Source organism: Gasterosteus aculeatus, chromosome 21 (assembly GCF_964276395.1).
Source record: "Gasterosteus aculeatus chromosome 21, fGasAcu3.hap1.1, whole genome shotgun sequence".
NCBI lineage: Eukaryota > Metazoa > Chordata > Actinopteri > Perciformes > Gasterosteidae > Gasterosteus > Gasterosteus aculeatus.
The window spans coordinates 4,827,318-4,853,864 of record NC_135708.1 but is presented as its reverse complement, the minus strand read 5'-3'; the positions used below and the strand labels follow the sequence as shown (position 1 = coordinate 4,853,864).

General features: G+C 48.0%; 1 protein-coding gene and 1 long non-coding RNA gene across 2 annotated transcripts; one reads left to right on the top strand and one right to left on the bottom strand.

The window, feature by feature from the left end:
* Positions 1 to 7,670: 7,670 nt before the first annotated feature.
* On the top strand, positions 7,671 to 8,353 carry LOC120810252 (uncharacterized). The gene is made up of 2 exons (XR_005710213.2): positions 7,671 to 8,124; positions 8,218 to 8,353. It is a non-coding gene; the product is annotated as an uncharacterized LOC120810252 (long non-coding RNA).
* A 5,909-nt stretch (positions 8,354 to 14,262) lies between these two features.
* Positions 14,263 to 25,767, bottom strand: LOC144390328 (protein NLRC3-like). The gene is made up of 10 exons (XM_078096837.1): positions 25,384 to 25,767; positions 25,182 to 25,295; positions 24,702 to 24,815; positions 23,931 to 24,009; positions 23,566 to 23,776; positions 21,596 to 23,399; positions 21,331 to 21,504; positions 20,799 to 20,972; positions 15,338 to 15,384; positions 14,263 to 15,193 (listed from the first exon to the last, which is right to left on the bottom strand). The coding sequence occupies exons 1-10, from the start codon at positions 25,470 to 25,472 to the stop codon at positions 14,601 to 14,603; spliced, it is 3,399 nt and encodes a 1,132-aa protein (XP_077952963.1). The 5' UTR covers positions 25,473 to 25,767; the 3' UTR covers positions 14,263 to 14,600.
* Positions 25,768 to 26,547: the final 780 nt, after the last annotated feature.

Here is a 26,547-nt window from a genome sequence, read left to right as displayed (position 1 = left end):
CGCTGCTCATGTTGCTGCTGCTTCATCCATTCAATCTGCTGCAGGGGACCAGAGACATTATTTGAGCGTGCTCCATTTGACTTCCCCCGGTTGACGAGGTTAATTATAAAAGTAACGGTAATAAAAATCCCCCCGTCTGATTGAGCCTCTTTTCCTTCTTGTTGAGTCTGATCTTTTTATCGGCTACCAGTCTGATGAGATTCTTCTTCTTCTTTAAAAGTACAAACTGTTTGTCGGTCAACGGGATCTGACCTCTTAACACGTTGATCTCACACAGTGCATTAATCCAATGTCTGTTTGCATCAGCCACAATGACTCTCCTCACACGGGGAGAGGATTCATACATGGATTCTAACAGAGTCACATTCCTCCACATGCGTGACCACATTCTGTGTCTGAGCGACAAAATGAGATAGTTAGTGTTTAAACTAATAGTGCGGCTAACTTTACCCTGAATAAATACATTCTGCACTAAATACATACAGCTGAGATTTCTATGATGTACGTATTTGGTAAAAACATTGATAACTTCTATATCATTACTGCTGGCATTCATTAAATGGTCTCTGATGAGTCGGTTGTCTTTGTCCTGTGGTAGTAAAACATCATCACAGAGACTCTGGTAAGCCCTCTACAACGTATATAAAGGCTGCCAACATGAATAAATGTGCACCATGTTATCAAAACGCTGTGAAATATTCTTGATAAAGAGTCTTTGCTGGATTCGATGGTCCTCACTACCAAACTAAAGGGATGTTGTAGCCGCGCATCAAACCCTTGATCCCCATTAGTAGCCAGAGGGCAGCGTGGTGTAATCGGGCAACACCCGCCGCTTATTGTTCACCACTTGGACTTTCCTTTTTAAGACGGAACCTCTTCTTGTCCCGTTTGATGGTTTCAGACAGTCAACGTATGTGTGCTGTGATTGGCTACAGCAGATGGAACGAGACCAATCAGCGCGTGGGGCGGGACAACAGCCGCGTCACGGCCATTTAACGCGACGCCTTTGCATGTGACGCTGGTTTTACCTTGTAGCGTGTCGTGTGCGTAACATACAAACTGTGTGACGTCGTCTTCTTCGGCCCGGACACACACATCACATGTTTAGTTGGTCAGTCACCAAGATGTGGCCCAAGGGGGGGAACCCGATCGCCGGCCCCTGATGTAAAGACAACGCTGTCTGTGTCGCAGTACAACAGCCTCTCCTGCAGCTTATCTAGCAAGTCGTAAAGCATCAACCTGGCGTGGGCCGTTGTCATGGCTCCTGTGAGGACATTTACGTCTCTTACACCAGAGTTGCTGCTGTCTGCATGACGCCGCTGCACCAAAGCCGCCTCATCTGGGATCAAACAGAATTGTCTCACATCAAACTGGTCGTGAACATGAACTGTGATCAGCTCACATGTTACTCCTCATGCTAAACCGGCCCCACAGAGAGTTTGTTACAGCTCCTCATGGCTTTGTGGACACACATTTAGTCTGGGTTTAGCTGAATGTCCTCCTTTTATTTCTCCCCATCAGCCTGTGTTTTGACGTGGCCCCGATAGCCTGATGCCTCCTGCTTGCATTTCATGAACGTCTTCACATGTCCACTAAACAATGTGCTTGTTTTGTTGGGAGAATGCCAGACTTCATGGGTGGACACAATCCGCTGACCCTTTTCCACAGACGTCTGTAGCTCCAGGGACCCGAACCCCAGACAGCTGCCTCTCTCTCTCACTGTGAACACACTCACAAGGTCGGTTCAAAGTGTCAGCACACAACCCGCACAGCGGGAACATGAGCTTTCCATGACATCTGTACGGCAAGACGGGGAGAAACAGCCCTCGGGGGGGGGGCACTGTGCACTTTATGAAGCCGTAGTAATTATCCATGGACTCAGAATCCCTGACGATAATCTGGAGGTGGCCGACGGGATGCTGTTTGTTTCTCTGTACAGTTGGATACAGACTTGTAAAGTCCTAGTATCTGATTTTTTCATCATCGCAGACCTTGTGGTACAACTTCATAGCATCTGTACGCCGGCCAAAGAGCCTTTGTAGGATCCAGACGTTTGTGCTGTTTGTACGTGGCCATAAAGGCCTGTACAGAAGCGCTGGATGGTTCTGATGAGGCCCACTCACACTCCCACATCAGCACAGCCTTCAAACCCTGTTGTTTCTGCAGGGCATCTGTTCTCTCCATAAGCGCCTTGTGTTGTTACCATACGGGACTTTGGTGACGGGGTTCATGTCGCTCTGTACGCGACATTTGACACATCCGGGAAAAAAACAACCGGCCGATTCATAACAAGCGAATTCTAACCGTCCACATAGAACGGAGCAGACTGGTGCTCCCCGTGGTTGAGTGCATGTCTGATGTCAATATTCTCCGTGTGGGACACGTATTCAGGCCACTGCATGGAAACATCAGAATACGTCTTCTTGCGTCTTGTGGAGCCCCTCGTGTGTCAGAGCCACCGTGTCCCGCGGGAGGAACAAGGTTCTGAACACACCCAAACAGCTGGATGGCAAAGTGGTGAGAGGAACAGGGTGGAGCTGCGTGCGTTATGGGAATGTTCCACCATGAATGGAGCACGCGCTCCACAACGCCTCCACATCATTGACACAGCAGGCTGAGCTCTGCCTGGAAATCACATTTCTCTCCACAAACTGTGCTGCACCACCTCATGAAGGAAGTTTGTTCAGTGTCACACGTCTCGTACCCGTAGTAAGACGGGTCGGGGTCTCTGCCAACGTAGTATTCATTCGCCCTCGTGTTGAACTTGTGTGGAAAATAACCTTTTTCCACATCCTCAAACCCCAACGCCGCGGGTGTTTGTGCCAAACGCATGCGTAGAAAACTAAGTGAGTCTTCTGATGTCTGCTGGTCTGCGTTGTCATACATCAGCGTGACTCCCACTCATGACCACCGTGGGCCGGATCTTCTGTTTTACAAGATACTCCAGTATGATAGAGTTGTCAAACCAGATGCATTGTGGGCTATGGATGTATAAGCTGTGTGTTCTGGTCTTGTGTCGTTCCTCACAAGGTGCTTACCGTTATGAACGCGTGTCTCACAGTCATACAACATGTGTGCTGTTTGAGGCTCTTTCTCTTCACTGGGTTGAATGAAGCATTCATGCTCGTCCTCAGCCTCCATTTGTGGCTCCACAGTGGAAACACACGTCGGCTTGCATGTGTGCGCTTTTTACCGCCTCTGTGTGTTTCTCCACACGCCTCACAGTATTTCATAGCGTCACACGGTACGACGGCGTGTACTGCTTCTGGACGCTTGTGCTGATCAAAACCATATTTAGATTCACATCTGCGTTCACAGTCGCTGCGTTTCTGTGTGTTGGTTGTGTGTGTTGGACATTGTGTTGTATAACAGCTGTTTCCAGTGAGCCGGGTCTCATATGTCTGGTACCAATACTGACATACACATGTAGCCCAAACAATCCGGTCTTATTTCCAATCCTGTGCTGGTGCTCATTGTATAGATGGAGCCACACTGTCTGCAGGTGGGGTGTGTCGTGTGTTCTGAAGCCCTGCAGGCGTTTACGACCTGTCACATGGTGGAAGATGATGACCTTCAGCCCCAGATACCTTTCAAAAGCCGCCACTTCGGCGTATGTTCATTCAGAAGGAGCGTCCTTGTCTGGGCGGATGAAACGTGCTAAACACAGATTGTTATCCCTGTTGTTTGCTGCGTACAGAAGACAATATCTGATCATAGGGGATGTTTCCTAGTTTTAAACGGGCCCCACCGCCTCCGCTTCCATTTCCTGCCACGGAGACCACGATGTCCAGTTCATGGTCCGTTATAGAGTCATCGTCACTTTGCAGCACATGAACAGATCTACATGGTACGAGTCGTCTGCGTGGAGAACGGTTTGCACGTCGCTGGCCAACGACGCTCCATGTGACACAACATGGAGAACGCCGCCTTCATCAACACGGACTGACTCTGACGTTCCACCGCTCACTTTATTTCTCACCTCACTCGTCACTTTCTGTTGGCTGGTGTACTTTATCTTAAAGTTGAAATGTAACTTTTATTCCTTTATGTTTAAACTAACCCATCGCCTTATAGGCTGTACTTTATCCTCCAATGATGGAGCAGTTCTCCGCTGCGCGTCGGGCCTAACAACGCCCCCCAACTCTTACATTATTGGAGATAAGGTGCTGCTTTTATAATACGGTTACCAGCCACATTATGAATAGTAAGTAAATTGCTGCTTTCAGCACTAAACAGTTGTAGCCAACAAACGTTGTGTGTCTCATTTCAGGAGTCTAGAGACAAAATAGTCCCCGTACGTGCAGGTAAACAGCATCGGGTGCTGCAGCGTCTCCTTCATTCACATCGCTCATGACGTCCACCTTCATTGTCCGGTTGTGGAAGCTCGCGTTGACCCAAACTGATCATTTGTGGGATTTCTGGTCTCTTCTCGGCGATCGCCACTGAGCTGAACACTGAAATGTCAACGAACGGCACAAAATCTGACCTGTTACTTTGTGTGCAGTGATACGGAACGCTCGGGTCAATGTGACCAGCAACTGTACATTATGGCTCAATAATGCACCGTGACTCACTCTCAACCAATCAGAGCGCTGCATTTCATCTACCCGTATTATAATATGCTATAAGCTGCTAGAGGTTTAGAGCTTAACAACAGGAATCCAAAGGGATGCATTTTACTTCAGGAGAACCTGAACGTGTTTCTATTTAGTCTCTAAAAAATGTCTTGTCTTCTATGAGGTCAAACACTACGTTGAGTTACCAGAACCTGCTGCAAACCCACAACTGGTTAATTACTATTTGTTCTGTCTGAGTCAATTGAAGGTATAAGGGCCCATTATAAATGCCTCTCATCCTCTCATCAGCAGATCTCATGTCATGGGAGGAATAGGTGCATGGGAGTCCTTACTGAATGATGTATGATCAGTGTATACACATACATGAAATGAGCATATTGGGTACAGTTATACAGTATATTCATTAGGTATTTATTCCTCAATGGAAACAGAACAAACTCCCAAATACAACAGTAACAAGCAGCATGTTGATGTATAAGCTGAATATCAGTTAGCAGAGGAGCGTTGGGGACACAGGAAGTCACTGGTGACCTCTCTGTGACCTCTGGCTTGGGTTAGACCACTTCCTGTTCAACAAAGGAGACGGCGGTATGAGGATCATCAGACTGTGTGGTTAATGCTGCTAATCACCACTCTCATTCATTCACATTGATTTATTATTAACATTATTGTTTAATGTTGCTTTTGTAAAATGGGACATGAGGTGTTTCTCCTAAACAACCTCCATCAGTCCATGTATGAATGTGATGTGATTTCCTCTGAGCATAATACTAATAACTCTGTAGTACCTTGGATGAGCTCGTAGATGTTGCAGTAGTTGGTGCCGTGGTCTTTAACGGCATACCAGGTCTCAGAGATGGACATGGCCTGCAGACAGTTACAGCTCTGTGTTAAATGAAAGAGAAAGAGACACTGTGCTTCTCCTGCAGCCACTCGGCTGGCTGCAGGAGAAGATCCTCTTCCTTACTCCCTTTCACAAAGACATTGCAGGTCTTTGGTCTCTTTGGCTGATGTTCCCGTTTATTACTCTTCACAAATGACAAAACAACTCGATGTGACTTGGCTTCCTGGTCTGGCTCGGTGTGTCTGCTTTGCAGTAAAAACGCTGTGATCTCCCCGTCAGCCATGCATCATTACCTGAGTCAGCACTTTAGTTGGGAGTGAAAAGCTACGGAAAGGTGACAGCAGGAGAAGAAGTGACAGGAGGCCAGCCGGTAGTTGATGTGCTCCACGTAGCGTGTGAAGGGAGTGGTGTGTTTGGCTGCTATGAAGTGGACACAAGCAGACTGCAGCTGCACAGAGAACACGTACTAGTTGACTAAAAGTCATTTTACTCACTTACACTTTCATATAAAAGACTGAAAAGACATGAACTAAATACACTTTCAGCTGAAATACGTGTGTGTGTCACAGACAGACAACAACGGTCTCACATGTTTTCACCAGGTCGCTGACGGTCAACCACCTTAATCACATTATTTAAACAAAGTGACCTGTTCAAACTATTTAAGAGAAGCGCTTCAATTTCTACCTTCTACACGTTATTTATTGTAATCAAATCCTCTGCAGTTCATCGGTTGGTGCAAATGAAACGGCGCCATCTAGTGGACATTAGCTGTACATGTTGGTCTGAGGCTTCATGACAACTGTGTCTCATCTTTATTAGGAAGCCTTTAAAGGCTACAGGTCACATTCTAGTCACAACACAACATATATGTATATATATATATATATATATATATATATATATATATATATATATATATATATATATATATATATATGTTCAATTCTGTTCGGCTTCCAAACTCTCAGCCAATGAGTGTCAACAGAAGACGACATGTCCCACCACATGTCCCTTCTGTCTCAGGGACTGTGAGAAGAATGAAGATCACAGTTAAACTCTTTCTCCCTGTCGCCCTTCACTCATGTGTCCCTCAACAAAACATCTCATGGTGGAGCTGAATAAGAATTCACTTCATTATTCTGATGTTACCAACGATGGCTTGACAGAGAAGCACCATCTTCTCCAGTATGGTCTGGTATGTATGCTCCAGAGTCCAATCTCACATGTTGTACTAATGGACACTAGAAGACCACATGTTCATTACATAGCTCTTAATCCAGGGACAGGATGAGACGTTTCACCATTTCCATCTTCATCAACATCATCGTCGTCATCTTCTCGATCTTCATCATCTCCAATTCGTCTCCAATTCTTGGACGTCTGGTTCCACTTCATCTAAAGAAAAGCATGTTTGATGAGCACACTCACCCCGTCACACTGCTTGGTTGTTGAATTTATCTTCCTGTAATTCTCTTTGTAACCATTTTTAAAATAACCAATAAAGTTCATAAATCTGGTAGATGCCTTCAATCTCAATCTCCCCAAGAGATTTTCCTTCTTCCAAGAGATCCTTTCTCCATTGCCAGGAGAAGCTTTGAGATTTTTGACTTTTTCTCAGACACCCTGAAAAGACAGAAGTGTCCTCTGACGGGTAGAAACACGCCATCAGCTTCTGTTTGTCCTCCAGTGTGGAGAAGTATAAAGTGAATGTGAGACAGTCGTGTACTACTGTATTCTCCCAATGAGCCACATGTAGCGTCTCGCTGTGTGAAAGAAGAATACTTTCTAACTCACGTGATTGACACAAAATGCACCCAAAGCATCTTCTGCTGTTGGAGCAGCTAAATACAGAAGGTCAAATGGCTCTGCTTCACTTTTACTGGGACTTTAAGGGCCGGTTAACTTGTAAAAACACACATATGGGGAATAAAAGGGAACATAAAGGCACCATTGAGCGCCACGGCCAACAAGAATCCCCATTTTGTACGTTATCTCCTGGCCTTAACATCTCTCCTTCACAGCAAACAGGCACACGTCGTGGGTCGTCGTGGCGCAGGGGTTAGAGAAGGTGTGCTGGGAAGCACAAGGTTGGTGGTTCAATTCCAGGCTGCCCCATGTTCCCCATGTCAAAGTGTCCCTGAGCAAGACACCTAACCCCTAATTGCTCCCCAGGCAAAAATGTGAAAAAGCCATGGGTTTAAAGTGTAATGTAAGTCGCTTTGGATAAAAGCGTCTGCTAAATGTAATGTAATGTTACACACGTGTGGCCTTCCTTTCACACTCATGTTTGTAACTCTGCAGCTGCTTCATGTGCTGGAGGAAGGAGGATCATCCAGAAGCTCTACATTCGGGCTGCCTGTAGTATTGTCACTAACTTCTTTGTTCCCCACATGTCACACTTGCTGATTGACTGAGCTTCAGATGCACGGACTCACTGTGGAACTCAGGCCCACATGGGGAATGAGTTCTTTCAGTTTGGATGCTTATTGACAGGAAACAGCAGAGAGCCGGTTTGTCACGACCACAGCTCCCTGAGCATGTTTCCCTATTGTCTGTTTGTTTTTCATGGTTGCCGAGCAACGTGGAGAGGCGGAGAGTTCCAGGCCTGCGGCCAATCAAGCCAACACACCTGATCTTGATTAGCCACCCTAGTTAAGCTGAGACCGACATCCAGTCCTTGCCGGATTGTTAGACGAAGTAGTACGTGTGCCTGCATTCGCTACCACCGCTACTTACTGAGATCCCGAGAATCCCCTTGAGAAACACTTACTTGTCTTTTGTCCTGTTTTCTAGTTCTGCACCTGGGAACCCGTCAACCTCGCCTGGCCACGGAGACGCCTCCACCCCCACCACCTCACCTTGACTCGCCATTCTGCACGTTGGACTACTCCTGCACAGTGTCAATAAAGACTCTTTGTTTTCACCTGAACCCATCTGGTCTGGTCTGCGTTTGGGTTCCATCAGAGGGACGTGACAGAACAATCCGGCCACCATGAACCCAGCGGATCTAGACTCTGTGAGCCATGCGGTGTCCCTACAAGGAAATTTGTTAGGGCAACACAGCACCGCCCTACAGGAGATCATGTCGTCGGTACAAGCCTTATCTGCCAGCCTGTCTGCCATTCAGGCCCAGCTAAATGCTCCTGCTGCGTCTCCGCCAACTGCATCACCCCCAGCCCTGGTCGAGGCTGGAGAAGTTTCCCCATCGGTCCGGGAGCCCAAGGTGCCCACACCGGAGAGGTATGAGGGAGATCTGGGAGGTTGCAGATCCTTCTTGTTACAATGCGGTCTGGTTTTTGACCTCCAACCTCAAACCTACCACTCGGACAAGGCTAAGATAGCCTTTGTTATTGGGCTGCTCCGGGGAAAAGCGCTGGAGTGGGCTTCGGCTATTTGGGAGCAACGAGACCCCTGTACCACCGCATACCAGGAATTCACGGCAGAGCTGAGGAGGCTGTTCGATCACCCCGCCCGTGGTAAGGATGCAGCAAAGCGCCTGTTCGCTGTGCGTCAGGGAAACCGCAGCGTGGCAGAATATGTGATTGAATTCCGAACACTGGCTGTAGAGAGTGGGTGGAACAACGAGTCCCTACAGGCAGTGTTCTACCAGGGGTTGACCGAGCCACTGAAGGACGAGTTAATTTCCTATCCTGAGCCACAGAATCTCGAAGACCTGGTGGCCTTGTCCATCCGGGTGGATAACAGATGTCGGGAGAGAAGAAGGGAGAGACGGTTGGGATTGCCAAACCATCCACGGTCACCCAATTTCTTTCAAGGCACAGAGCACCCCAATCGCCCGACACTTAGCGAGACAAGGGAGGTGAGACTGCCTGACCCTGAACCAATGCAGGTGGGCAGACAGGGGTTGTCCACTGAGAAGCGCCAGCGGCGGCGAGATACCAGGAGCTGCCTCTACTGCGGACGTGCGGGCCATTACATCTCTTCCTGTCCTCAGCGCCAGGGAAACTCCCGGGCTCGCTAAATTTGGGAGGCCTTCTAGCGAGCCAAACCACTCAGACCCCCTCCCCTCGTGCCAGACCCCTTTTCCCTGTCACCCTCACCAAGAGAGACCAGTCTGTGGAGATTAATGCACTCGTTGACTCTGGCGCAGATGACAGCTTCATCGATGCTAGTCTGGTGGAACAGCTGGGGCTCTCCAAAGAACAACTTCCGGAGGCCATGGAAGCGACCACCCTCGACGGCAGACTACTAGCACGGGTAACCATGAGAACGGAGCCAGTGACGATGCAGTTATCGGGCAACCACTCGGAAGACATCTCCTTCTTCATCCTGTCCTCACCACGCATGCCCCTGGTTCTTGGTCACCCTTGGCTGAGGAAACACAACCCCACCCTGGATTGGGTGACAGGCAAGGTAACTAGTTGGAGTACTCACTGTCATGCTAACTGTCTTAAATCTGCCTGCTCCCACTCTATCCCCCGCCAGGTGGTGTCTTCCCCCCCCCGGATTTGACTCTGGTGCCAACGGTTTATCACAGCGTAGGTGAGGTTTTTAGTAAACAACAGGCACTGGTCCTTCCTCCTCACAGACCCTATGACTGTGCAATCAACCTGATTCCTGGCGCCACCTTTCCCAAGGGACGCCTCTATAGCATCTCCCGACCGGAGCGCGAGGCCATGGAGACCTACATCAGGGATGCCCTGGCAGCGGGCCTAATTCGTCACTCATCTTCCCCCCTAGGGGCTGGATTCTTCTTTGTGGGTAAAAAGGATGGGTCCCTTCGGCCTTGTATTGATTACCGGGGTTTGAATAATATAACCATCAAGAACAAGTACCCTCTGCCCTTGATGAACTCTGCCTTTGACTCCCTGCAGGGCGCTTCGGTGTTTACTAAGCTTGATCTCCGCAACGCTTATCACCTCATCCGAATAAGAGAAGGGGACGAATGGCTGACTGGGTTCAACACCCCCATGGGCCATTTCGAGTACCTAGTCATGCCATTCGGCCTTACTAACGCCCCTGCAGTATTCCAGAGGATGATAAACGAGGTACTTAGCGACATGATTGGGCGTTTTGTGTTTGTCTACCTGGATGACATACTGGTCTTCTCGGAGAACTACAGTATCCACACCCAGCATGTCCAGCAGGTCCTTCAACGCCTTTTGGAGAATCGCCTCTTCGTTAAAGCAGAGAAGTGCGACTTCCACGCCCACACAACATCATTCCTTGGATACATTATTTCGGAGGGACATGTGAGGATGGATCCCGAGAAAGTGAGGGCGGTTCTGGACTGGCCTCAGCCTGTTACTAGATTGCAACTCCAAAGGTTCCTGGGGTTTGCAAATTTCTACCGCCGGTTTATCCGCGACTACAGCCGGGTGGCCGCCCAGTTGACAGCCCTGACGTCCAGTGCCAGGCCCTTCTGCTGGAGCCCGGAGGCGGACAGAGCATTCCGGGACCTAAAGCACCGGTTCACCACGGCACCCATTCTCACACAGCCGGACCCCAAACGTCAGTTCGTGGTGGAGGTGGATGCTTCTGAGGTTGGCGTAGGCGCCATCCTGTCCCAACGTAGCTCTGCCGATGGTAAGCTCCACCCGTGTGCTTTTCTCTCTCGTCGTCTTTCCCCAGCAGAGAGAAACTACGACGTGGGGAACAGAGAACTACTCGCCGTCAAGCTTGCCTTGGAGGAGTGGCGCCATTGGCTTGAGGGAGCGGAACAACCATTTATCGTCGGACCGACCACAAGAATCTTGCATACGTGCAATCGGCTAAACGTCTCAACTCACGTCAAGCCAGGTGGGCCTTATTTTTTGGTCGCTTCAACTTTTCCCTCACGTATCGACCAGGCTCCCGGAATGGCAAGGCGGACGCGCTGTCCCGGGTATTCGCGAGGACCGAGGAGACAAGGGCCAGGACGGAGACCATCCTACCCCGGAGCCTCGTGGTGGGGGCAGTAGTCTGGAGGATCGAAGAGGAGGTAAAGACTGCCCTTCGGAGCCAACCTGGTCCAGGTAATGGCCCACCGGGTCGTTTGTGCGGCGGTACTCCAGTGGGCACACGCCTCGAGGATTGCTTGCCATCCGGGCGTGGCCCGTACCATGGCGCTGTTGCGCAGACGCTTCTGGTGGCCAGCCATGGGAAAGGACACTCCGGGGTTTGTCGCTGCCTGTCCAGTCTGTGCACGGAATAAGGGAACAAATCGACCCAGTGCAGGACTACTTCACCCTCTACCAATTCCCAGGCGGCCCTGGTCCCACCTGGCTCTGGATTTTGTAACCGGTCTTCCCCTATCTGAAGGTAACACAGTTGTTCTAACCGTAGTTGATAGATTCAGCAAATTTGCACACTTCGTGCCCCTCCCAAAACTACCCTCAGCTACACAGACTGCTGCTATCCTGGTCAAGGAGGTTTTTAGGATCCACGGTCTGCCGAGGGACATCGTATCCGACCGAGGTCCCCAATTCACATCGGCGTTATGGAAGGCATTCTGCACTGCCATCGGCGCCACTGCCAGTCTCTCCTCCGGATTCCACCCCCAGTCCAATGGCCAAGCGGAGAGGGCCAACCAGAAGATGGAGGCAACACTGCGATGCCTGGTCTCTTCTAACCCCACCACTTGGTCCTCCCGGCTGCCTTGGGCTGAGTATGCCCACAACACGCTCCCTACCGCCGCCACAGGTATGTCGCCCTTTCAATGCCTATACGGCTATCAACCCCCGTTGTTCCCCTCGCAGGAGAAGGAGATTGCGGTTCCCTCGGTCCAGGCTCATTTCCGGCGCTGCCACCGGACATGGCACCAGGCCAGGGCAGCCCTCTTGAGAGCTTCTGGTCAGTACCAGGCCCAGGCCAACCGTCGCCGTTCCCCCGCACCCCACTAGAAGGTGGGGGACAAGGTCTGGTTGGCCACCCGGGACCTTCCACTGCGAACAGAATCCAAGAAGCTGAACCCCAAGTATATTGGGCCGTTCAAGGTAGAGAGGGTCATCAACCCGGCAGTTGTCCGGCTGAGGCTTCCCAAATCCCTCAAGGTACATCCTGCTTTTCATGTATCCCGCATCAAGCCGGTCCTTCTCAGTCCCATGCTACCCCCTCCCTCTCTGCCTCCTCCCCCTCGGATGATTGACGGAGGTCCTGCCTACACGGTGCGATGCATCATGGACTCCCGGCGACGAGCCCGGGGTTTCCAGTACCTTGTGGACTGGAGGGGCTATGGTCCAGAAGCAAGGTGCTGGGTTCCGCGGCGTCAGATCCTGGACGCTGACCTGCTGAGGGTGTTCCACCAACGCCGCCCCGGTGCACCGGGTGGTCCGCCCGGGGGCGTCCGTCGGAGGGGGGGTACTGTCACGACCCCAGCTCCATGAGCAGGTTTCCCTATTGTCTGTTTGTTTTTCATGGTTGCCGAGCAACGTGGAGAGGCGGAGAGTTCCAGGCCTGCGGCCAATCAAGCCAACACACCTGATCTTGATTAGCCACCCTAGTTAAGCTGAGACCGACATCCAGTCCTTGCCGGATTGTTAGACGAAGTAGTACGTGTGCCTGCATTCGCTACCACCGCTACTTACTGAGATCCCGAGAATCCCCTTGAGAAACACTTACTTGTCTTTTGTCCTGTTTTCTAGTTCTGCACCTGGGAACCCGTCAACCTCGCGTGGCCACGGAGACGCCTCCACCCCCACCACCTCACCTTGACTCGCCATTCTGCACGTTGGACTACTCCTGCACAGTGTCAATAAAGACACTTTGTTTTCACCTGAACCCATCTGGTCTGGTCTGCGTTTGGGTTCCATCAGAGGGACGTGACACGGTTAGCTGAGCCGTGATGCACAGGCTGAAGTTCTGTAGCACAGCCTCACCAGACACCGACTTTGGTTTACATCCATAGATTGGCCTTTCCCTGCCATTGCACATCTGGATGAGCAGATGTACCAAAGGCATTACATCAAGTTGGATAATCAGTGTAAAAGCATCACTACAGAATATAGTGCAGTGAAGGAGCAGCAGGATGCACAAACCTACATATCCATGAGAGATGGATCTCACAGGTTAGTCGGCCTTTAAAGGTCAGTTACCTTTAACTGTTCAAGAAAGTTGCAAACCAGCATCCGGAAGCTTCCCATCAGGGAGCCAGGAAGTAGTCGGTGACGGTCCTCATGCGTTTGTGCGTGAGGAGGTCAAGCCGAGCCATGAAACCTGGAGAAACGTCCACATAGAATCACCTTGGACCTTCATATCAGCCCTGGACATGGCTGGAGATCAAAGTGACCTACGATGAGTTTGACACACCTGCTTTAGAGCAGAATGAGGATGTGCTTTATTGTAATCATTTCTTTCAGCTACAATAACCATGTTATTAAGAGATGGAAAGTTAAAGCCGTTCCTCTTTCTGTCCACGCTGCACAACGCGTGTTTTATTGCATTTAGTGGCAATGCTGCTGCTGTTTGTCTTTTATTTTGGCGGGAAATCCCATTTAACACTTTCAATACTCCACTTTGTGAGGAGATAAACTCCACCCTGTTATCAAATGTGTGCTTGTGCTTTGTGTGTTTTTGTTGGTGACTTAAGTGTGATATTTGGTGCAGAATGAAAGCTTCAAGTTGCACCTGAAGTAGCGAGCTCAGTAGTTTGTGTTGTTGTGAGACGGCTCTGCGTGAAGGTTAATAAGGTTAATAAAGCAACTTATTCATTACTCATTTCTTTATTTACTCACTTCCTTCTTCAACATGCTGCACCACCAATGTTTCCTCTGTGCTATTGACACAGCAACAGGGCTGTAGAATAAATACTGATATTATGGAGGAAATAGTACAAAAGTCAATAGTACAGCATCTTTAAAAAGGATCAGAGTATTTCATGTCAAAAAAAATAATACAGCATGTTGAAAGCATCTTTATTTGATGGCCTGTTTAAACATGTACAGTTGTTTCCAATAAAAGTCATTTATTAACATTAGAGCCAAACAATTCTATTTCTGTTAAAGTAACACATGGAGTAAATGTTGTAAATGACATAGTGAATAAAAACAGAAGTAACGCATATTCAATATTTCCTTGAGAGGTTTGCTGAACCATTAAAAAGCTTCTTGTTCAAAACAAACCTGATTATGTGAAATTAGAGCTGTGGACCCCCCAGAGTCCAGACCAGCTCAGGTACCCCTCACCTGCTCCACCTGCATCTACACCCACATGAACCACCATCAGCTGTACAGACTGTACTATCTGGTGAGCAGAGAGGAAGGTTCTCCACCAGGAGGAGACTCTCCCTCCTGAAGAGGACACAGAGACACTGAGGAACCAGGAGACCAGAACCAGAACCCAGGATAAAGAGGTTCAGTGAATGTGGTGCTGAAGGTGTGGAGGTGGATCAGTGTGTCAGAGGAGACTCTGTAGAAGGACAGAGAGCCAGCAGGACAGTCCACATACACTGCTACTCTACCAGAGGAGGAGGAGGAGGAGGAGGAGGTGATGCGTGTTTCTGTCCCATTGTGACAGACATAGTAACCTGCAATAGAGCAGTTCAGACTCCAGGACTGATCATTGTATCCAAACACACAGTCTCTACCGTCTCCTTTCCTCCTGATTCCTCTGTAACTCACTGATACAGTAACTTCTCCTCTCCACTCGACCTCCCAGTAACAGCGACCAGTCAGACCAGTTCTACACAGCAGCTGAGGCCAGAAGTCAAATCTGTCTGGATGATCAGGATGTGACTGATCCTCCTCCTTCACATATGTCACCTTCCTGTTGTTGTCAGACAGTTTGAGGTGTTTGTTTACTGTGTTTGTGTCGATTGTGAGTTCACAGGAATCTGATGAGAGAACAAGACACAATACAGCTGCAGTTATTAATCATGTGTTCATCTACTGACACGTTGATGATGACATCACAGAGGTGAATGAGTGATGTCACAGTGTGAAGATGGTTGAATCTTCATGAATCCAAGCACACTTACACTTCCTCAGACCTGGTGTCAACCATCGGACTCCATCAGGCTCCACCCTGAAAGGAGGAGGGGGGTCAGAGCAGCATGGAGACATGGACATTACATCACTCTCACACACAGCTTTGTCCTTCATGTCCACATGGAGCACCTCTTCTTCTTCTACCACTACTTACAGACGACCACAGACTGTCAGTCAGGCGTCACACAGCGACGAGGTGCTGGAATATATTCATGAAGAAGATGAATGGATAACAAATAAGAAATGGACCTGTCACTGTACTTTCACCAGATGTGAATTCAAACGGGAGATATGACGTCATGCTACAGATCAAGCTTCATGGGACGTGTGCAAAGGAACATTCACATTAAACTGTTTCATAAAGATAAAGCAGATACAGACCATTCAGTATTCACACAATGTGCATGTTTCCATGTTGTCCCCATTTGTGGACAACGTCTCTCCCTGTGCTTCGCTGGAGTCCCAAAACTTTACAAATGGCTTTGTCACCTTTTCCACACTGATGGATCTCAATGACTTTGTTCCTCATTTGTTCCTGAATGTCTTTGGATCGCAGCCTGATGTCTCGCTTGTGAGGATCTTGTGGTCTACTTCACTTTGTCAGGCAGCTCCTATTTAAGTGATTTCTAGATTGAGAACGGCTGTGGCTGGAGAAATGGAACTGGGCTTTCCAAAGATGTGATGAACCTCACTTCATTTATGTTTTCATCACTTTTTCACACAGGGCCATTTAGGTTTGGATTCTTTTCTCCCCTTAATGATACAAACTGCATTTTGTGTTTACTTGCGTTATCTGTGTCTAATATTTACATTAGTTTGATGATCTGAAACATTTAAGTGTGACATGCAGGCATGAAAACGGGTCACGGGTGAAAAGGTGAGACGGATGTTTCCCCTCTAGGGGTTTTCAGCTGGTTTTGTCCCAGGGACCAACATTCTGAATAGAAAGTCACTGGCCTGTAACCGCCCCCCCACATATTCCGCCTGTAGCACTTGTCAGTGGAATCTCTTCCATATTCTTCTGGATATTCAAGTGACTGAATGTCTTCAGCCGGACGCATCGGTCTTAATGTGCCGGTAATGATGGTAAATGATGCTTGTAGCTGGTTGTCATCTACGCTCCACTACGGTTACATAAAGGTGGCGTTTGTGTTTTCACAACGTTTTATCTCATAATTTAGACTTTCTATCCCCTTTCTTCAGTGCGGAAATGGGCTTCTATAGTTGTGTGAATGCATCACTCCAGCCAATCCAAAGACGGGGTTTGTAACCAATCAGGTGTAGAGACCATGGTGACTGGCTCCGCCCCCTTACTGTCAGAAAGAACAACAGCGAGCGCGTAGAAAACTCCTTCGAGCGCGAGCAGAGATTCTCCTCGCGAGCAACGAAGGTCACGTTCAAAAGTCCGTCTCACGAGAGATATTTATTTATTTATTTATTTGCTCGCGGATGTTTGATTCACGGTGGCGTGGTGGTTAGCACTGTCGCCTCACAGCAAGAAGGTCCTGGGTTCGATTCCGCCCAGTGGCCTTTCTGTGTGGAGTCTGCATGTTCTCCCCGTGTCTGCGTGGGTTCTCTCCGGGTTCTCCGGCTTCCTCCCACAGTCCAAAGACATGCTTTGGGGATCAGGTCAATTGGGGACTTTAAATTGCCCGTAGATGTGTGAATGTGAGTGTGAATGGTTGTATGTCTCTGTGTAGCCCTGCGATTGGCTGGCGACCAATCCAGGATGTACCCTGTCTATCGCCCGAAGTTGGCTGGGATGGACTCCAGTCCCCCCCCGCGACCCTGTGTGCAGGATAAGCGGTTTGACAATGGATGGATGTATGTTTGATTTACGCGCATCAACCTGATTTGCGCTCTGGAATTTTGGCAGTCAATTGCTGCCATACCCCCCCCCAAAAAAGGTGAGGGATTTTCATGCCTGAACATGAAAGAAATGAGGAATCAGGAAGGCAGCAAACACTTTATCACACAACTGTAACACATGAAAGCAGAAGCCATTTTCCAGTGAGGCTGAATGAGGCGAGTCGGAGGACGTCCACGTTGTCCCATTGATCAGGTAGACTGCAGTGTCTCCCCGTTGTACTACTTCATGGGGGGGCACCCCTGTTATAATGATGGAAACACTGAACTGGCTTCGGTCGCTTATCAAAACATCGACCAAATAAGCCGTTTTTCAGACTTTATGAGCAAATACAGAATCCCTTTGTGTTCATTTCTAAAGCCGCATAAAGACACACGTGACTTTATTTAAGGCGCTGCGCTACTTGCAAGTCGCTGTGTTGTGGCAGATTCTCTATAAAGGTAGAAAACAACAAACTCATGGTCATGAAGGTCCTGATGTAACGTTACATGGAATCTGCATGAGGAGGAGGAGGAGGGTCCATGTCGCTAAATACCAACTGAGATCGCCTTGTGGCTTCTGACAAAGGATCTTTCCACCGACCACTTTTCACACCCGCCGTCGCTCTGATCTGCAGGCGCATGGCGGAGAAAACCAATCTTTTTCCTGATCTTTTTTTTGAAGAAATTAATATTTCTTCAAAGAAGTCAAGGAGAAGTGTGTCTGTTTGATTTGCAATAAAACGGTTGCAGTGATGAAAGAGTCCAATGTACGACGACACTACGAAACCAAGCATCCGACCTTCACGTCCTACACTGCTGCTGAGCGAGAGGACAAAGTCCAGCACATGGCAGCTAACCTGCAGGCTCAACAACAGTACTTTTACCCTGCTAACAACACACAAGAAAACGCTACAATAGCTAGCTATGAGGTAGCTCAACTCATAGCGCGCCGCGGGAAAGCTTTCTCAGACGGTGACATGGTTAAACAGTGCCTCATTAAAGTCGCTGGAATAATGTGCCCGGAAAAGATGCAGGAATTCAACAACGTGAGCATGTCCACAAACACATTTGTGCGTTGAATGGAAGACTTGTCAGCTAACATACAGAATCAAGTGTCACATAAAGCTTGTGCTTTTGACTTTTACTCCATTGCCTGTGATGAAAGATGCAACAGACGCCGCACAACTGTTCATTTCTTTGCGGGGAGTTGACGATAACTTTTGCATCACGGAGGAGCTGCTTGATCTTCGGAGTAACCCTCTTCCAAGATGTTTCTGTCATTGAGAAAGAAATCAAGCTGTTCTCAACTCCCTTCCTGCTGGATGCAGAAGAAGTGGAAGAGAGTCTGCAATTAGAACTCATCGAGATGCAGCTCCTCTCCCTACCCGACTTCTACCGGAGCTTGGAAAAGGCCAAGTTTCCTCTGATGCGACGCCACGCAAAAAGAATGACCAGTCTGTTTGGCACAACATACATATGCGAGCAAACATTTTCTCTGTTAACTCTGAACAAAAGCAGATTGAGAACCAAAATGAGCGACAGCCATCTCTGTGATGTCCTTCACATCTCAACCAGCAAACTTACTCGTGACCTGCCAGCCGTCCTTCAGTCCAGAGCAGCATCACTGCTCCCATTAAGTGCAACACTCTTCCCATTGTAGGCGAGTTCAAATATATTACACACTATTCATGTGTTCAAAAGCCCTTAATAACTTAATAAATGCAGTCAATTAAAGTTGTTAACATTTTCTAAAACACATTAGCTGATAAATGATGATCATAAGTAGGTTAAATAAAGCCTTCCCTCTTTATACAGGGCTGAGAAGGGGGTCCCCATCCTGACGAAGAAGCAATCTGAGGATGAGCTGCCAACCCTTTTTGTAAAAAAAATGAAAACCCATTAATGGAGACATGTGATGTAAGCAGTTTTTTCTGTAAGTATAATAAATTATCAAGCTTAATTTACCTACATTTGATTGATTGATTTGTATTACTGTTAATACACTAGAGGTGATATACCTTAACTTTAGTGAGCGGCTCAACCTTTCGCATATTTTTCTGTCTGTGGCCCTCAGTGAAAAAGGTTTGGACCCCCCTGCTTTAATACGTGGAACACTTCCTGCATTCCGCTCTCGCTCGCCCCTCGCGTCCAGTAGTCGTATTACACTGTTTAACGTTCCCGTCTTCCTCGGTGGTTTGATTTAACGGTCTCACTTCCGCCCCGCTGCTCTCGCTCGCCCCCTAGTGTGATAACCGGCACTCCGCTTGTTGTTGCGCGCAACCGCACCGCCGTTCCTTCCCTGCACCCTCCTCGTCTCCCCCCCCCTCTCTATCTCACCCCCATCTGTGCTCTCTCTCTCTCTCTCTCTCACACACACACACACACACACACACACACACACACACACACACACACACACACTCTGGTTTTGATTGCTTGTTTAGTGAGTAGGTTTAAAATAAGTGTTATGGGGATTGTTGGTTGCAGTTATAAGTGATCTTGATCGGTGTTCCTGTGAGTTAATAAACCCTGTTATACTTTAAAGAACCGTTTTCCTGTGTTTACTTGTGCATTTATATGGCGGTGACCGTTGACATACATCGCCAGTGCTCGAACTTAACTCCTTCCAACATCTTCACTCTCAAGGAGTGAATATCAATTATGAGACTTGATTTATAGTATTGGTTATTGGTCCCTGTTAGCTCAGGGTGGTGCCCCGTTATTTATTCATTCTGAGAAGTATCTTAGTGATTATTAATAATTCTATTAATGTCCATAAGTTAGTTCCTCATTTGCTAGTAACCTAATACGACCCCCTAGCCGCTCCCAACACTTCCCATCCAACCACAATCACATTCACTCCATCCGGATGGCAACATTTATCTGGATAGGGTTTTTTTTGGTATGTTTTGTTCATCTCTACGATATAGTTGATACTAATTCCAGGTCCACCATCATCTGTTGGTTCTTCACTAAGCGTCTGTGGCCGACTGTCACCTGTAGCTTCAACAAGTCCACTCTTATCATCCAGGGAACCGTCTCTCAGTGCAAAGCACCAAAAGCAGGTGAAGCTGAACTCCTTTAAAACACCAAACGTTCCTCCCGTGATGATCCATCAAGACGCTTTGAACAGATTGTTTCTCTGACTGTTTGTCTCTTAATAATAATGTCTGGACTAAAGGACAAACACACACTGGAGGCAGGGGACCAGCATCTAAACATCCAAGTGTTGTTTGAGTTGTTAAGAGCCCACAAACCTGCAGCGTGACCACGTTGACTCATATCAACCCACCATGATGCCGTCAACGTGTCAGGAGACACTGTCCTCTCTTATAACGTGGAGACAAGAAAAAAGCTCCAAAGAAACAAGGCTTTCATCACCTTCCTCCCTGTTCAGGCTCATCCTGGCTACTGTTCCTCAATACTTCTGTCTGTGTCGATGGTCTCATGTGGGACACAAACAGGTTGATGAGTCTCTGGTAGTTTGAGGTCAGCTTGGTGTGTCAGGGTCTTATTAACCAGGCTGACAGTGGGACAGAGAAAAGGTTTCCAGCTCTACCTCCTCTAACAGACTGATGGTCTGTGGCTGCAGCCTCTTCATACCTGAGAGTCTCCAGTCTCCAGTGCGGATCCTCCAGTCCAGCAGACAGCAGCTTCACCCCTGAGTCTCCTGGATGATTGTAGCTCAGGTCCAGCTCTCTCAGATGGGAGGGGTTGGAGCTCAGAGCTGAGGCCAGAGAAGCACAGCCTTCCTCAGTGATCAGACAGCCTGACAGCCTGCAGACACGCAGAATATGACACATGTCACATGATCTGAGGGAGCTGTGAGGGCTGGAAGGTCACTGCAGTACTGAGATACTATCAGGTACAGAGGTGTCACATTAACATGGTTACTGACTGGTTTCCAGTCACAACTAAACACCCACTAATACAGTACATCAACAACCTGATAACATTACTACCAACTCTATAATGTAAAATATTCACATTATATTGAAAATAAACACATTTTATGGAAATATTTGGAAAATACATATTTGATTTAAATCATGCAAGCAGAAAGAATCGTATGAAGGTCAGAAATGTACCATGGATGTAAATAAAGACACCAAGTAGACTTAAATTGAATCCTGACCTGAGAGTCTCCAGTTCACAGTGTGGACTCTTCAATCCAGCAGACAGCAGCTTCACTCCTGAATCCTGCAGGTGGTTGTTACTCAGATCCAGCTCTCTCAGACTAGAGGACTGGGAGGTGAGAACTGAGGACAGAGCGTCACAGCTTCTCTCTGAGAGGTTACAGCCACTCATTCTGAAGAGAGGGATGAAGAAGAAGCAGTAAGTATTAAACATGGCAGCATGAATAAGTTCTGATGTATGAATCTAACTCTCTCTGTACTTACAGAACTTTGTTGGAGGCTTCGACCACTGGCAGCAGCCTCAGAAGAGCCTCCTCTGAAACAAAGTATTTCTTCAGGTCAAACACCTCCAGATCTTCTTCTGATGACAGTAAGATGAAGACCAGAGCTGACCACTGAGCAGGAGACAGTTTCTTTTTGGAGAGACGTCCTGATCTAAGGGACTCTTGGATCTCCTCCACTAGAGAAACATCATTCAGTTCATTCAGACAGTGGAACAGATTGATGCTTTTCTCTGGAGACACATCCTCACTGATCGTCTTCTTGATGTACTGGACTGTCTCCCGATTGGTCTGTGAGCGACTTCCTGTCTCTGTCAGCAGACCTCGTAGGAGAGTCTGATTGGTCTCCAGGGAAAGACCCAGGAGGAAGCGGAGGAACAAGTCCAGGTGTCCATTAGGACTATGTAAGGCCTTGTCCACAGCACTTTGGTAGAGATGCATTGGTTCAGGTTCGTCTTTAGAGACTTTAGACACCGGTGAGGTTGTTTGTTCTTCTGACAGCAGATTGACACCAGAGCTGAAGAAGGTCAGATTGACATGAAGAGCAGCCAGAAACTCCTGAACACTCAGATGGACGAAGCAGAACACCTTGTCCTGGTACAGTCCTCTCTCCTCTCTGAAGATCTGAGTGAACACTCCTGAGTACACTGAGGCTGCTCTGATTTCGATGCCACACTCTGTCAGGTCGGATTCATAGAAGATCAGGTTGCCTTTCTGCAGCTGATCAAAGGCCAGTTTTCCCAGAGACTCGATCATCTTCCTGCTCTCTGGACTCCAGTGTGGATCCGTCTCAGCTCCTCCATCGTACTTGACCTTCTTCACTTTGGACTGAACCACCAGGAAGTGGATGTACATCTCAGTCAGGGTCTCAGGAAGCTCTCCTCCCTCTCTGGTCTTCAACACCTCCTCCAGAACTGTAGTAGTGATCCAACAGAAGACTGGAATGTGGCACATGATGTGGAGGCTTCGTGAGGTCTTGATGTGAGAGATTATCCTGCTGGCCTGCTCCTCATCTCTGAACCTCTTCCTGAAGTACTCCTCCTTCTGGGGGTCAGTGAACCCTCTGACCTCTGTCATCATGCCAACACACTCAGGAGGGATCTGATTGGCTGCTGCAGGTCGTGTGGTGATCCAGAGGCGAGCAGAGGGAAGCAGCTTCCCCCTGATGAGGTTTGTGAGGAGCACATCCACTGAGGCCGACTCTGTGACATCAGTCAGGATCTCATTGTTGTGGAAGTCCAGAGGAAGTCGACACTCATCCAGACCGTCAAAGATGAACACAACCTGGAACTCTTCAAACCTGCAGATTCCTGCTGCTCTGGTTTCACTGAAGAAGTGATGAACAAGTTCCACCAAGCTGAACTTCTTCCCTCTCAGCACATTCAGCTCTCTGAAGGTCAATGGAAATGTGAACTGTATGTCCTGGTGGTCATTGTCTTCAGCCCAGTCCAGAGTGAACTTCTGTGTTAAGACTGTTTTCCCAATGCCAGCCACTCCCTTAGTCATCACTGTTCTGATTGGTTCCTCTCCTCCGGCTGAGGCTTTGAGGAGGTCTTCTCGTCTGATGGTTGTTTCTGGTCTGGCTGATCTTCTGGATGCTGTTTCAATCTGTCTGACCTCATGTTCTTCATTGACCTCTGCAGTCCCTCCCTCTGTGATGTAGAGCTCTGTGTAGATCTCACTCAGAAGGGTTGGGTTTCCTGCTTTAGCGATCTCCTCGAACACACACTGGAACTTCTTCTTCAGGTTGGATTTGAGTTCACGCTGACAATCTGTAGGAAGAAGTCCTGTCACGAGACGAGAAAGACAACAAAGAAGATCAATGAGTCACAGAATAGATTTCATCATGTCCTTTCCTCAGAGAATGACTATGAATATATTCTGTTCATCTCTGGAGACATTAGTGAAGGTCTCATTTATCAGCATGGTAAGTCTGTAGAGAAATCTTCTTACTGCTCTGCAGACGCTCAGCCAGCTCCTCCTGCTTCATTCTCCTCAAGAAGTGCACTGAGATCTTCACAAAGGCCTCTCTGCTCCTCCTCTGCTCTTCATCCAGCTCCTCCTCATCCTCCTTCTCTAAGCATTCTGGGTAATCTGAACTCACAACCTTCTGGATCTTCTTCAGCTCGTTCTTCACAAAAGTGAGGATGTTCTCCTCCAGCAGCTGGAACAAAAAAATTCTATGAATGACACCAACTAGAACATGGAAGCCACCATCAGGTCCATGTTGGACAGACGGACAATCCACTGGTCTACAAAGTGCAGCATGGAGATGATGGTGAACTGAGAGATGTAAAAGTTGTTGTACATGTACACACCATGAAGATGGAGTCCAGGTGTGTTTGATGCTGCTGGGCAGACGGACCTGTGGGAACCTCTGAGCTCTCCTGGTCCTCTCTGTGGAGGAACATGAACCATCAGCTCACATGGTGTTTGGACCATCAACACCAATACAACATTAGTTAAATTTATTGGCTTCTGTCATGATGGAAACCAGATGCTGAAGACTGTCGATGATGACGGACAGTTTATTAGTTGAGTGACAGTTAGTCATCAGTTTCATCTGGTTTTAGTTCTTACTGTGGGTCATAAAAACAACGTCTGCAGACCTCTGCATCTGGTACAAAGTCCTATGGAACTCCTCCAAACCTCTTTAGTCCGTCCCCTGACCTCTAGAAGTCTTCTTAGATCTTCTGAAACTAGTCTTTGGACCTTTTCACAGAGTCTACTGACGATACTTTCTCCAAACCTCTGCATGGAGTCCAGAGACCACGTCAGCTGGTCCACAGAGCACTGAGTTTATTCTAATCACATGTTCAGTCCCAGTCATCTGTCTCCAGAAACCTGAAGCTGTCTCCAGATGTGACCTCTGCTGATCCTGATGTGGAGGAACTAGCTCACATTGTGTTTACATCTGAGGATGTTTACAGTTAATGATTCACACTTAAACACACACAGACCAGTTAGATGAAGATAATGAGTTCTGTCATGATGGATTGTCATGGAAACAACACTTTAAACAATGAACAACCATTTCTGTAATTCATGACTAAGGATCAGAACAGATCTTCATCTGTTTGAGAACTTACTCTGTGTCATAAGAACGGCGTCCGTCTTTGAAGTTAATCCATCGATTAATAGACCGATCACTCTTCATGGACAAACATCTGGGTTCAGGAGACTTTCCTCTCTGCTGATGTGACCTGAAAGAAACACTGAGATTACATCATCATCTAATCATGAAGCATCAGCTCACATGGTGTCCGTCCTCACAGAGACCAAAACAAGGTAAAGGTCCATGACGTGAGGTCTGATGTGGACCACATGAGTCCCTGTAGTGGTTTAGGTCTACTGGTCCTGCTGGTCCCACTGAAAATCAACAGCTCAGTCTTTCAGCTCACTGTTTTCTTCACCAGTCAGTTTGGTTTAGTCCCAACAGGTCTCACCAAGTCCTCCATGGAGCTCTCCCTCCCTCACTGGACACTGCCGAAGGGCCCTGGAGCAAGAAATCCAGAACCTCCACCAGAGAGTCTGGTAGAAACACCTCATCATCAGCCTGAGACCCTCACCTTGCATCAACAGGGGGACCAACATCATTGAAGGCTACAGAACGATCCATAGACCGGTTACTCTTCATGGACACACAGCTGGGTCCAGGTCCAGGTCCTGGTCTCTGATGGATCCTGGTCACACATGTAGAAGCAGAGTCAGTGAGTCAGAGACGTTGGGACATGGAGACGAGTGGAGGACAGTTGGAGATGGTCCTCTCACCTCTGCGCTTTGGTCTGGCTGTCATGTTCCCCACACAGAGGGGCTTCAGAGGGAGGGACTCCGTCCTCTGGGTCCTCAGCCTGATTCATAGCAGAGTCCACACCTTCACACCTTCATTACATCACATGTCAATTAGCTGACGCTAATAAGCCGCTTTACAACTCGCTGTAGATAAGAACCATTATAAGTCCAATGTAAGTGCTACAGTTAGTTAGTGTGTTAGTGGAGGTAGAGTCTGAAGAGGTGTGTCTTTAGTCTGAAGATGTGAAGGCTCTCTGTGGTCCTGATGTCTTCAGAGACCTCCTTCCACCATTTAGGAGCAGGACAGCAAAGAGTGGAGATCTAGTCGAGTGTTTTGCTCTCAGTGAGGAGGAACAAGCAGTTTATCACATGCAGAGCGGAGAGTGCGGGTCGGGGTGTCGGGTTGGACCAGGTCCTGGATGTAAGCTGGACCCCATCGATTCACAGCACGGTACGTGAGCACCATGTTTAGAGGACTTAGTTAGGTTAAAGAGCAGTGGAGCTGCTGCATTGTGGATGAGCTGCAGAGGTGGAATGGTGGTAGCAGGAGACCTGCAGGAGAGAGTTACAGTAGTCAGACTGACGACGCTGAATTAGACAGACTAGACTAGATTAGACTGGCAGAGCTCACACATTATTATCTTCATCAGGACAAACACACAAAGCTCATTCACCTCAACACTTAAACTCTCATGGGACACGTTGTGTTGTTGTCTTGAGACAACGTGTCAAGAGACGTCATTTTAAATTCTCATCCTATAAATGTCGTGTTTCTTTTAAGCGCTTTCCTTTGGCAGGAGGCAGCGGTCCATCAGGACGTTATTTATGTTAAATCACTATATAGGCTACTAAAACTCAGCATGCAGAATGACAACATGAGATGTGTATCATATATCGCTACGTTTAGCCGCTAGCAAGACACCTCGTTAGCAATGTTAATAAGCTTGTTATAGCACGCTCGTACATTGATGCTAGTATTAAGGGCTCTCGCGATGGCTTCTTTGTAATGTTACTGTGAGCTACAGAGATGACACTTCTTCACTAAACCTTGGAGTGAGATGTTGTCAGGGATGAAGCTGCAGCCGACAGCAGAAACATGAACATGCAAAACAACCTACAATCTCACTCATGTGGGCCTTTATG